Here is a 12019-nt window from a genome sequence, read left to right on the forward strand (position 1 = left end):
ACACGATGAGTGCACGTCCAAAGAGAAAGAGGAGGACAGCAGTTTTGGATGAAATGTGACAGGGGTTATAACTGTGTTTCTAGGAGAGAACAGGAGATGGAAAAAGGGAAGCTGTCTGAGGAAATGCTATCACTGATAAGGAAATAAGCCCAGAGACTCTGCCATGGGTTTGGCATACTCTGTCAGCCTTTCAAAAACAAAATCAAGCCCGACTTAATAGGGAAACAATTTACAACTTTAACAGAATGAAAACAACATGATTTTAATAATGAATGTGACACAGAGGATTAGCTCCTGCAAGTCTTCATTGCCGTAAACAGCAGCGCTTCCTCAACTTTACTCAGCATTCCAAGCACCTGGGGGAAGCCTATTAAAATGCAGATTCTGCTTCCATTGGAAGGCCCGGGTGGCTGAGAGGGTGCAGTTAGAACCAGCTCCAGGTGAGGAGGATATCCCGGCCTGAGGACCACACCGGGAGCGAGCGGGGAGGATACTCTCTCTGCATCTGCAGTGGCTTAAAACCAATTATCCTTCTGTAGCTGCAAGACTTTTGTGTCCTCAATCGTATCAACCTATTCAGGAAGCCCACACTTTGTTATGCAACATCAGATTAAGCATTAATGAGGCTAGAAAATTGTTTATCTAAGGTTATAATCTCAAGTTAAATAAAACTTCATGCTGAACGCTGGTATGAAAACGCAAGAGTCATTTTTAACTTCTTAATATTAATACAGTCCTGATCACTCGGTTTTAAAGCTCTTTCCCGATAGTGGTTATTCTCCGCTGGGGGAACATGCTCGATACAAAAGATAGTTTTCCTGAAGAAAAGACCAATTAATAATCAGTAGTTATGCACATAATTTAAGAGAACTCCTTCCTGGAAACGTGGCTTAGAAAGGTGGCTGATTTCCATGTTATTTCTCCGATTAAAAATATTAAATCGCCAATACTCTTCCTCCTATCATCCAAGGTTTAAAAAAAACTCAGAACCTCAAAAACAGCTGCCCCTTGGTCCCATTCAGAAACAAAAAACCAGTGATATGTTTTCAAGAGAGAAAATCAAGATAAGAGCCTTCCATTTTCTAAGTCACTGGTGGCTGCGCACGTGCAGTCCCACGACGAGGCGACAAGGCGGGGTTCCTCAGACCCTCCTCTCTGGTGCTCAGCTCAGTGCTCCAGAAGGCTCTGCTCCCAGGCACTCACCTCTCTTCTCCAAGCCTTCAAGGGATCCCCAAACACACTCTTTGGAGAGAGTGCACAGTGCCCCAAGTCTCCTCTCAAGCCATCATTCTGGCCTCCGTTCCACTGCATCAGCTCGGGCAGCCTTCCCTCCAAACATACTACTTGCTGGGCACGTTCTGCAATTTCCTGTCTCCACGCCTTTGCCCACGGTATTTCCTACAGCTGGAAAGTCGCTTTTCCTCCATCCTCCCAAACTCGGCCTGTTTAAAAACGTCTCCTTCCTTCAAAGCTCAGTTCAAACACCACATCCTCCAAACAGACCTCCAGAAACCCCCAGCCTCTGCGCTCACTTCGTGGGCCCTCAGGGCACCCTGTGAACACAGCAGACACGCAAAGGGCTCACGGTCCCTGCTGCATGCCAGTTCCCTGTGGGACACGGGTGGCACCCCGCTTCTCCTTATAGACATCTCACCACTACAGCTCAGTGGCACACAAAATTTTCTAAAACTAAACTAAACGGAATGGTTAGCTAGCTCTGAAAATGGGAAGTGGGTGAAATGAATTTCTGGCATAGTAAATATTCATACATAGCAACTGGGTTCAGGAACAATGTGAATGTGATCTATCTCAGGCTAGGCTTTCACCACTCAAACCAAGAGATGAGCGAGAGAAGGGCAACTGCTTGTCCCCTTCTTCCAGAGGCTAATGACCCTTGCAACACCTGTTTTAGCCACCAAGGTGGGCAGGCACCACGTTAGCAACTTCTGAGACAAGCCACAAGCAACTGCTCCCTGTCTTATGACGTGGTGCCGGCTGGACCTGCCCAAGTAACAGCAGACAGAGCTTTGGACAAAGGATGCCCAGGACCCAAGGGATCACCATCTAAGTGTCAAATACACAAAGTCTTTGGTTCGAACAACAGATCTTCTTGGCACGAAAGAAGATACTATATGTCCCTGGCGCCTGGTAATCACCTCATGACTCTCCAGGTGTAAAATCAAAGAAAAAATTATTTTTGGAACACTTGTGACTTTTTATTATTTCTAATGTGGAGTCCCCTCCTGGTAATTAAGGTTCAACTCTATCAGGTCGTCGGGGTTTTTTAGGCATTACCTTACCCTCAAAAGTCATGATTCATCAATCCAAAGATTACACCGCAGTGCTTAAAGCAGAACCCAAGAGGCCTTGTTCCCCATCATTTTCTCAGAAGCTCAGCCGTGGGGGGCTCACTGCGATTTCCACCAATGTACTAAGGCCCAAGACTCCGGTGTGGCTTAGGCCAAGCAGTGCCTTTAGAGAGAAGAGCTTCAGGTCCAAGGGAGCCTGAGATGCTGGGCAGAACTCCTGTACCGTATTTTACTACTAATTAACCCTGTACCATATTTTACTACTAATTAATCTTACACCTGATAAGCATATTGAAGGAGGGAATGAGTTCCAGAGAAAGGGAGGATGGGAAGAAAGAGAAGCAACTACTGGATATTTGCACAACTGTGACACAGAACAATCTGACTTGCAGTTACTCTCTTGGGTACCATGAGGTTAACGTGTAATACCCGCTCAACTAAGCCTCTATAAACAGTTGGTTTTCCACAATCGCAGCCACGATTCCCACTTCAGTGGGCAGCAGTGTTCAGAGAAAAGCCGGATTTAGCTTCTGAGTAATAAACACCAGAAACCAAAAGAGCTGGGCAAGCCGTCCATGTCCACGCCCACCAGGAAGCCGTCTGCAATGGGCTGGTAGGGATGGAATTCTCCTCAACGCAGCTTCAGGACAGAGGAATTACATCCTTTAAACCAGGGGGTGCCTTTCCATCTGCTCTGCTTTTCAATTAAAGGGTTTTCTGCAAGATAGATTAATGAAACACAGGAAATTTCTTTTTATATAGGCTCACTATGTTTACAAGAGGGAAATAATTCTGTACTTTGCATAGCACTTGGCTACTTCACATCGAATTGGGGGCAGACAAGAAGGACAATCATTTTCAAGTGTTTTCACGCACCCCCCCCCCTTTTTTTTTTTTTTTTGCTATTTAGGGCCGCACCCGAGGCATATGGAGGTTCCCAGCTAGGGTCCAATCAGACTTACCACTGCCGGCCTACGCCACAGCAACGCCAGATCCGAGCTGCGGCTGTGACCTACACCAGAGCGCAACGTGGCAACGCTGGATCCCTAACCCACTGAGCCAGGCAAGATTGAACCCGAAACCTCATGGTTCCTAGTCGGATTCGTTTCCGCTGCACCATGACGGAAACTCCCCCTTTTTTTTCATGCCCTCTCTTATAGATATTATCTCACTGAGAGTCTCAAAAGAATTCTAAGGTGTAGGAGGATCAGCCCATTTTACAGACATGACATTAAAGGACAGAGGGGATGAATAATCTGCTTAGGAGCCCATAGCAGGGAAGTGGCAGAGGAGGCGAGAACCATCCCTTTGGTCTCAGGCACAGCGACAGCCAAAGATGCGCTAACATCTGATAAAGAGAGCAACCCCTGCACAATTCTCACGCAAAGACACTACTCGCAAGAAAATAATGTCCCAGACCTGGTCAGGGTTTGACCTGAGCTTGCCAAGGAACAGCTCAAAGCAGACTGTCCCATTAAGAGAGATCAGCAAGTGCTATAGTTGCTGGTAAGGCCGAGAATAGAACACAGGTCGGCTGACCCGATGTCCAGGCCCAATCAGGCGTGTTCTTTTGGATGCTGACACCCTTCTGAAGTTTCACGTCAGTTGAGAATAGCAAAGAAATGAGTTAATAATTCTGGTAAATAGAAGAGAATGTGGAAAGTATCTAGATTAGAGGGTTTGCTATATTTAAAAGAAAAGGCATGACCCTACAAAGACTTCTACCAAGGAAGTTTTGAACCAAGAACAGTAGTACTTGCAAATTTTCTCAGCTTCAGCAGCAAAAATGAAAAATAACCTTTGCCCTCCCCTCCCTATGAGTTGTGAATGATTAGCTTTGCCACGTTGATAACGAAGAAAATATGAGTGCCTCTCCCAGCTGCCTGGAATGCTGAGATTTATCCTACCACAATCTCCTCCAATTCCACGGGAAAGACAGCAGGACACTAGCCTAACTAACAGCCAGCATTAGCCCCAATACTCTCCAGCGCTGCCAACCAGCCTCCCATCAGCTCCAAAGACTGTGTCCTGAGGCAGAGGTGGGAAACGGAAAGCCTGCTGGGTGCCAGAGGAGAAGCGAGGAGGGGAGCTGTGTGGCTGGGAGACAGGAGAGGGCAGAAGTGAAGGGGTAGGGTCTCAGGAGAGAGGCGTCCGTTAGAGACCAGAGAACCTGTGCAAAAGGCTGGCTTGCTGAGAACTCTGCAGGAAAGAAAAAGCTACTTCTGGAGTCAGATGCCATCAGTAAGAATGAGGTACAACCAAGAGCAAGAGGAGAAACAGCTAAGACCTCTACTTAGGTTAAAGGTCATTCCAATCCCTTTCCACAAGGGAGATAAAATGCAAATTGTCTGGCATTTTCAAGTGGTGTTGGTGTCCACGCTTAATCTTGCTACTGAAACAGAAGATAAACTAAATGTTGAGGGATACCTTGTATCAAATTCTTCATGGTTTGCAACTTTTAGTCCAGCACAGGGAGAGAGCACAAGAAAAGCAGAGCTGAGAGGCGATGCTCTCTGGCCCTCACGTCAGCTCAAATCTACTCAAAGATCTCTCTCACTTTCACCAAAATTCCTATACTTGGGCAAAGGCTTCTTTCTTTATTTATTTTTGTATTTTTGCTTTTTCTAGGGCCACTCCCGTGGCATATGGAGGTTCCCAGGCGAGGGGTCTAATCGGAGCTGTAGCCACCAGCCTACGCCAGAGCCACAGCAATGCAACGCAGGATCCGAGCCACGTCTGCAACCTACACCACAGCTCACGGCAACGCTGGATTCTTAACCCACTGAGCCAGGCCAGGGATCAAACCCGCAACCTCAGGGTTCCTAGTCGGATTCGTTAACCACTGCTCCACAATGGGAACTCCAAGGCTTTTTTAGCTTTTACTTCAAATAACTGAAGTTCTCAAAAAACTTCCAAGTCTTTCTTTCATTGCTCCACATTAAATACCTCTTCCTAATCGGTTCTGGAAAGAGCGAAAAAATAAGTATTTCAGTTTAATGTCTACAAACAGCTTTTTTTTAAAAAAAAATCATCAAAATGAACTCGTTTCAGCATATTTAGATGTATAATAACTATTAAAAGTTTAATTATAATGAATTAATGCAAACCACCAATTTATACGAGGCTGTATCTGAAATCTTGGAACCTTTCTTCTCTATTATGAGGTCTGTTTATAAGATACTGTACACAAAAACAATCCAGAAACAGTTTTTTTTGTTTTTTTTTTTTTAAATGAAGAATCAAAATTGGAGAAGAGGAAATCAATAAATAATACCCAACTAGGAAACCAAAAACCACATTGGGCCACCAGGTTTTATCAAGGGTATTTTTCATGGATGGTCTCCTCCCAGAGACGAGGATCGGGGAAGCAACTCAGTCCAGCCACGCGCCTCCCACCTCCAGGTCCTGAAGCACACTTCCACTTCCGCCACAGACACCGCCAAGCGGCTGACCCTACTCCAGCACCAGGCGCCCCCATTCCTGGGCCTACAGCCACAAGGAGACTCTCCCACCCCCCTCCAATGCCACCTGGAGGAAATTACAGTAAATTCAGCTAAGACAGAATGAATCTCCTGCTAGCATTCTCATCACATAACTTCACCCCAAGTTTCCTTAGCAAACCCAAGTTTAGCAATAGCTTTCATCAGAGATGAGAATCAGCTCTGAGAAATACCAAAGCAATTTTTAAAAGTCTTATTTTAAGCAATGCATAGGAACCCTTGTGTATCTGTCTACGAAAAGTGCAAAGTTTTTGGGCTGGAAAAGTAGTTAAAACTACTCTTCAGAACATAGCAACGTTAAATAAAAAGTCTCCAGAGAATTCAAACTATACTGGAGCGCAAACCCCTTAGCTCCACTGTTTGTTGATGACTTTTGTCAATAACCAAATCCAAGCTAATGATAAATGATATTTCCTATTTCAGCCACTGTATTTAAAATTAGATGCTAACTCCCTAACACCCCCAACTCCCCTCCTCCCATTAACCCCCTGCTGCCAAAGACTTTTCTGCTGAGGAATCCACTCTCTTAGGGGTGAGGAGTGGGGGTGGGGGTGGGGGGGTGAGCTAAGCATAACCTGTCACTTCACTATCTAGAATCAGGAGCAAAATCTAAAAGTGAAGCAAGGAGAATGAGTTGGATCCTAGAGGCCAGCCTGAGTCTGAGCACAACGCAGGGTTAAAGGAAACCATTTCATAAGATCAAGGGCGAGAAGCAGCGGGAGCAAAGAGGAAAAAAATCAAGTTACATAAAGTCCAATTGTACTTACTGTTTCCTTATTGGGAAGCAGCTCCTTTCTAATTCTGAAGAAGTTCTTGCCGTACTGCCTGAGTCCCTTAACGAAGCGTTTCTGTGATAAAAAGACACAACAAACGGGATGTAAAAACCAAAAACAAAACAGGATGTCAGCAAAGCAAAGATATCTGCAATCAGCAGAATAACAACCACGAAAAAGTCTGGGCTGGGGAATAGAGGCTGGGGAAATATTTCCGCAGCAGCTGGGACCCCCGCCCGGGCAGGCCCTCGTCCCGCACACCAGCCAGGCTCGGGAGGAGAGCATCCGCCGCCGAGGGCAGAAGCAGTCGGTGCCCTCGGTGCCTCCGCTCCCGGCATCGGTCGCCGAAGGTTATGAACAACGAATACGCTCCGCGTTTCAAGAAAACCGCACAGCTGGTTTTCCATCTGAGAACGAGGCTTCCCAGGGTGTCAAGCCGTAGGGGCAAACAGCACCAAACCTGGAGACTTCTCTCCAGAAGGGCACCCTAGAGGGTTAAAGGCCCCTTGGTTAAGGGGCGGAATTCACCCGGAAGGCACGGGCCGCGCGGAAGCCCACTGGAAGCCGGGCGCCCGGCCTGCGGCTCCGCCGTCATTAAAAGCCCCTCCGAGGCGAGGCGGCGGAGACAAGCCGGCAGCACCCTTCCCTCCGCCCGCGCCCTCCCCAGCCCGTTTCCGTGACGCTCCGCAGACTTTCACTTTGTCCCCTTCCTCCCGGGCTGCCCCTCCCGCCGCGGCGGGGCCACTCCCGGTTCCCCCGGCCCCCACCTCGGGGCCCGAAGCCGGGGCCCGCGCGGCCCACCCCGGCAGCCACAGGTACGCCGGGCCGCCGCGGGCCGCACTCGGGGCGCAGGCCGGCCAGTCGCTCGGCTCGGGCTCGGGTTCCACAAAACGCAGGGCGGCGGCGGCGGTGGCGGCGGCAGCCGGGCGGCTCGGCGTGTGACCGCAGAGGGGCCGCGCGGCGCGGGGCGCGGGGGGCGCGGGGCTGGGGCGACCGCCGCCGCCGCCGCCGCCGCCGCCGGGGGAGGAGGCGCAAGCGGCGCGCAGAGCCCGGCGCGGCCGCGGGCGGCTGCAAAAGGCGGCCTGGATCGCCGCGCCGCCCGCCGGCCCGGCTCCGGCCCCCGCCCCGCCGCCCCGCGGCCCCGCGGCCCCAGCCCTCCGGGAGCCCGGCGCCGGTACCTCGGGTTCCTCCTTCCGAACCGCGGGAGGCGGCCCGGCGGCCGAGCACGGAAACTTCCTCCCACGGCGGCGGGCGCGAGCAGAGGGCGCCCGCGGGGCGGGGGCGGGGGCCCAGCCGGCGCTCGGGGCCCGTCCCAGGCCGCTCGGTCTCCGGGCCTCCCACTGAGAGCGAGGGCAGAGTCAGCAGCGCACGCCCGCCGCCCCCGGGCAGCAAAGTAGGGGGCTGGCCCGGACGACCCCCGCGGTCCCTTCCGGCCCCGGATCGTGGGCGGCCGCTCCGCCCGGCCCAGGCATTAGCCGGCACCTCGCAGGGCGCCGTTTCACAACTAAATCACCGCGGAAGCTTCCCAGCCAATAAATCACCTGCCCACCGGGAGGAGAGTCCCTCCCACTCCCCGTGTTTGAGACCAGCCGGGCAAATTCAGCCAAGAGCCAGACTTGGCCTGCGAGACCGATCTGCAACCTCCTACTCCATTCCTGGAGGCTCTGCATTTTCTGATTTCACCCCTTTCTAAGATATGACTCATCATTGTCAGTTTTCAATATACTTCGTATAGTTCAAAAGGAAAAATCCGTCAAGGCGCAAGAGAGAAGCAAGCTGTGCTTCTCCGCTGAGGAAGAGTGACCGCTGATACTTGCAGAAGTACCGCCGTTCCTACGCTCGGCAGCATCGTGGGCCATGTGCGGAGCATCTCCACTGGGGGAATGGGGACGGATGAGACTGCCCTGCCCTCAGGGAGCGGTCCTGGCAAGCAGGTAACAGATCAATCTCTAGGCAGAGGAACAAAGGGGTAGGTGGGGCCAGGAGGAGGAAGCTACTTGCTCTGCTACTGTCTTAGAGGAAGTGACAAGGAAGAGCATGAACCCGCCAGGTGGGCTCCAGCAGGGCTCCAAGCCCACGAGTCAGCCAGGAAGGGCACACAGAACATTCTGGGAATTGCAAGAAGAACAGGGTGTTCTGGCAGAGTGGAGTGCCAGCAGATAAGACTGAAGAGGCAGGAGCGGATCAGGTTGCAGCGAGCCTTTCAGGCCAGGCTGAAGAGTTCTGGTCCCAACTGTAGGCTAGCAAAGAAGACAGGGACTGCCCCGGGGCAGTGTGGCCCTTCTCGTATCTTAGGGTCAGACTGGCTGCAAGGCAGCTAAAGAGGCTGGTGAGAGAACCCAGCAGTGGGATGAGGAGGACCTGAACTCACTCTCAGCCTTCAGCATTACTGCTTTGTAATCCACTCCTTAAGAATTTAAGTATTTAAGGAGCATCTAACACTACGGAGGAAATTTTAAATAATAACAAAAAAAGGTTAGCCATGGACCTTTATTAAAACTGATTCATTTTTAGCAGGTAAGATAAATGCAGTATTAGAGAACAACCTGCAGTTCCCGTCGTAGCTCCGTGGTAAATGAACCATCCATGAGGATGCAGGTTTGATCTCTGGTCTCACCCAGTGGGTTAAGGATCCAGCATTGCTGTGACCTGTGGTGTAGGTCGCAGACGCAGCTCGGGTCCTGAGTTGCTGTGGCTGTGGTGTAGGCCAGTGGCTACAGCTCTGATTCCACCCCTGGTCTGGGAAGCTCCATGTGCCAAGGGTGCGGCCTTAAAAAAAAGGGAGAACAATCTGAGAGTTTAGTCAGCCAAGCCTAAAGTAGCAAAGGGCAGCTCACCAGAGCCAAGAGGAGGGATGGCCTGTAGTTGTACAAAACGCCTTCTCCAAGGCCAGATCACGCAGTGCAGACCACATTCGCAGATGTGGAGGGGAAGGGGGTGGAGGATGGGGAGCGGGTTATGGGACAGGGAGGTCTACACAAAGCCGAAGTGGGCACTCAGGTGATGGGATGGCAGGACTCTGCCACCCGACCAGGGGCTAGCACAATGAGGGCCACAATGAGGGTCTGAGAGAGGCTGAATCTGGAATAGCAGGATGACATGGAGTTTGGCAAACTTGAGCTCCAATCCTGATTCTTCCACCTGTTATAATCCTTTGAACAGCATCCATTCAATAGTTACTAAGTACCTACTAATGCCAAGAGCCTCACAGCCTAGAGGGGGGGTGCTATTATTATCTCCATTTTATGGGCAAGGAAGCTGAGACACAGATGGTTAAGTAAGCAGACCAAGATCACCCAGCTCCTCAGAGGTTAAGGCAGAATTCAGACCCAGGCTCCGAACTCCATGCCCTGCACTAAGACCACACGCTCCATAAAGTGGAGGTAAGAGTCCACAGGGACCACCACTGCTGGTCATGGTGCCATCATCTGTGACTCGACCTTTTCCGTTTGACCCCCAAGTCAAATCACCAAGTCCTCAGTATTCTTCCTGAGAAAGGTCCTTCAGTGCCTTGCTTTCCTGTCCACTCCCGCACTGGTCCCAGGCCAAGCCTCTATCCATCCTTCCCATCAGCCAGCCTACTAAGCCATCTCCCCCGTGCAACCATTTACAAGCCTCTGCCAAGGAATTTCTCACAACCACAGATTTCACCATGAGTCCTCCAAGGTCTTGCTCCCAGGCCCTACCTACGAATAGCTCTCTGACCTCTTCGGGGTGTTTAACCCCTTAGCCCCAAATTCAAGGCTCACCAGGATCCTGTCCCTGCCTACCCTTCCGGTGAGACGTCCAGCAACGCCAGCTGGGCCATGGCACAATCTCCGTCTCAACTCCAGGCTCTGGGGTACCTCTAATACTTCTCTCCACAGCCTATCTCTGGTTTACCTCCAGCTCAAGCGCAAATCCCTCCCACTCCAAAATGAACTTCCCCGACCATTCCCTTCCATTCAGTTGGCAGTTATTTATTTGTATGGGCCTCATGTACTCAGAGAGTCTACAAACTTTGAAAAGACAGGAACTGTTTCTTTTTCCATGCTGCCTCCTACAACATTGGGCAGCTGGAGCTCCCAAGTCTTTGATACATGAGTGAAAACAAACCATGAGATGACAAGGGCCTGGGCGGCCACAGTGGAAATAGACTGTGAAAAGCCAAAAGATCCATATTTACCTTTGATGACAGAGCAGATCTCGTTGGCTCTCTGACACCAAACTCTCCTGATTTGCCTCTTATCAGCTGGCTTCTTAATTCTCTACTCAAACTCCAGATATTAGAGTCTTCCCAGGCTTTGTTCTAGGCTTTCTGCTCTCCAGACTCCCTCGCAACAGGACTGTCAAGGCTCCCGTGGCTCGAAGCATCATCCAAGAGTCTCACTACTATTTCTAAGGCTAAATCTACAGTCCAAGCCCCTTGGAAACACGTGTCTCACAGACATTTCAAAGTAACTCCTTCCAGAGATAGGGGTATTTGAACACGGACCACTGCTGTCAATGTGTATCAATGACTATGCTATCAAGTGCAAAGCACCACTTTTTGGCCCCACTTTTTTTAAAAAGGGAAGTAAAAGCTTCATGTGGCCTGCGCTGTTACTTCTCTATGGAAAGCCACAAGGCCTCAAAACTGGCAAAACATCTGCTTCTCGGAGACCAGCCTTTACCTTGTGGTTTACCAGAAACGTAGAGCAGACTTTCAAATCGAAACCAAGCCGACCCATCAGAGCCGTCGATGCTTAGGATAAGTCAGTATGTTAAACGGGTTTCCTTCTAATAATTCATCTCTTCGAATGGGGACTCTAATTTTATAACTGACACTGCTGACTTAACAAACGGACAGGTACCAGAAGCCTCTAAATGAAAGTTCACAGACACGATCTGTTTCTTGACAGCACTCTAGCAGCTGAGCTGAAATTGAGCACTTCCAGCGAATGAACCTCATGAATGATGCCATGCCCACTGGCTGTTCTGTCCCTGACGGTGAGGAGATGCTAGAAAGCTAAGAAGCCAAGGGTGAAGGAGGAAGAAGACTGGCCAGGGCGGGAACTGTGGCTGGGGCACTGCCCGAGCGCCAGGCAGCCCTGCCTTGCTTGCACCACAGGCTGGCAGACTGGCCACCCTTAGACCCATGAGCTGAGGATCCTGGGGCGTTGGCACTGGTTTCTCTGGTGCTGCGTGTTTCCCATCAACCTGCATGTTCCCTGGGAGCACAAAACCAGTCCTTTTCTTTTTCTGAATCCACATGGCCAGATGAGATCCAAATATAAATACACATTTATTTACGGCACAGAGACGGTGCTGTGCTTTGTCTTACAACTTAGTTTGTGACTGTGTTCCAGTTTTTCTTTATGGAAATGTATTTCAGCATATGACATCGAGTTACAACGTGTACGTGTTAATTGGAGACATTTATATATCACACTAGGATGGCCCTGGTAGTGACAGCACT

At 50.4% G+C, this 12019-nt stretch overlaps 1 protein-coding gene and 1 long non-coding RNA gene across 7 annotated transcripts in view; one reads left to right on the top strand and one right to left on the bottom strand.

Annotated features, from left to right (window-relative positions):
• Positions 1-12019, bottom strand: part of RERE (arginine-glutamic acid dipeptide repeats) — a 404974-nt gene that overhangs the window by 49547 nt on the left and 343408 nt on the right. For 4 of the 6 annotated variants that reach the window (XM_047791579.1, XM_047791577.1, XM_047791578.1 and 1 more), the window contains one exon: positions 6577-6657. In XM_047791579.1, the coding sequence (XP_047647535.1) occupies positions 6577-6657 (81 nt within the window). Of the gene's footprint in view, positions 1-6576; positions 6658-7349; positions 7504-7760; positions 7914-12019 lie in introns of those variants that run through there. The other 2 variants (XM_047791582.1, XM_047791581.1) reach the window with 2 other exon arrangements.
• Positions 6919-11886, top strand: LOC125133450 (uncharacterized). Its single transcript, XR_007136440.1, has 3 exons — positions 6919-7397; positions 8318-8516; positions 11463-11886. It is a non-coding gene; the product is annotated as an uncharacterized LOC125133450 (long non-coding RNA).

Source organism: Phacochoerus africanus, chromosome 8, assembly GCF_016906955.1.
Source record: "Phacochoerus africanus isolate WHEZ1 chromosome 8, ROS_Pafr_v1, whole genome shotgun sequence".
Lineage (NCBI taxonomy): Eukaryota > Metazoa > Chordata > Mammalia > Artiodactyla > Suidae > Phacochoerus > Phacochoerus africanus.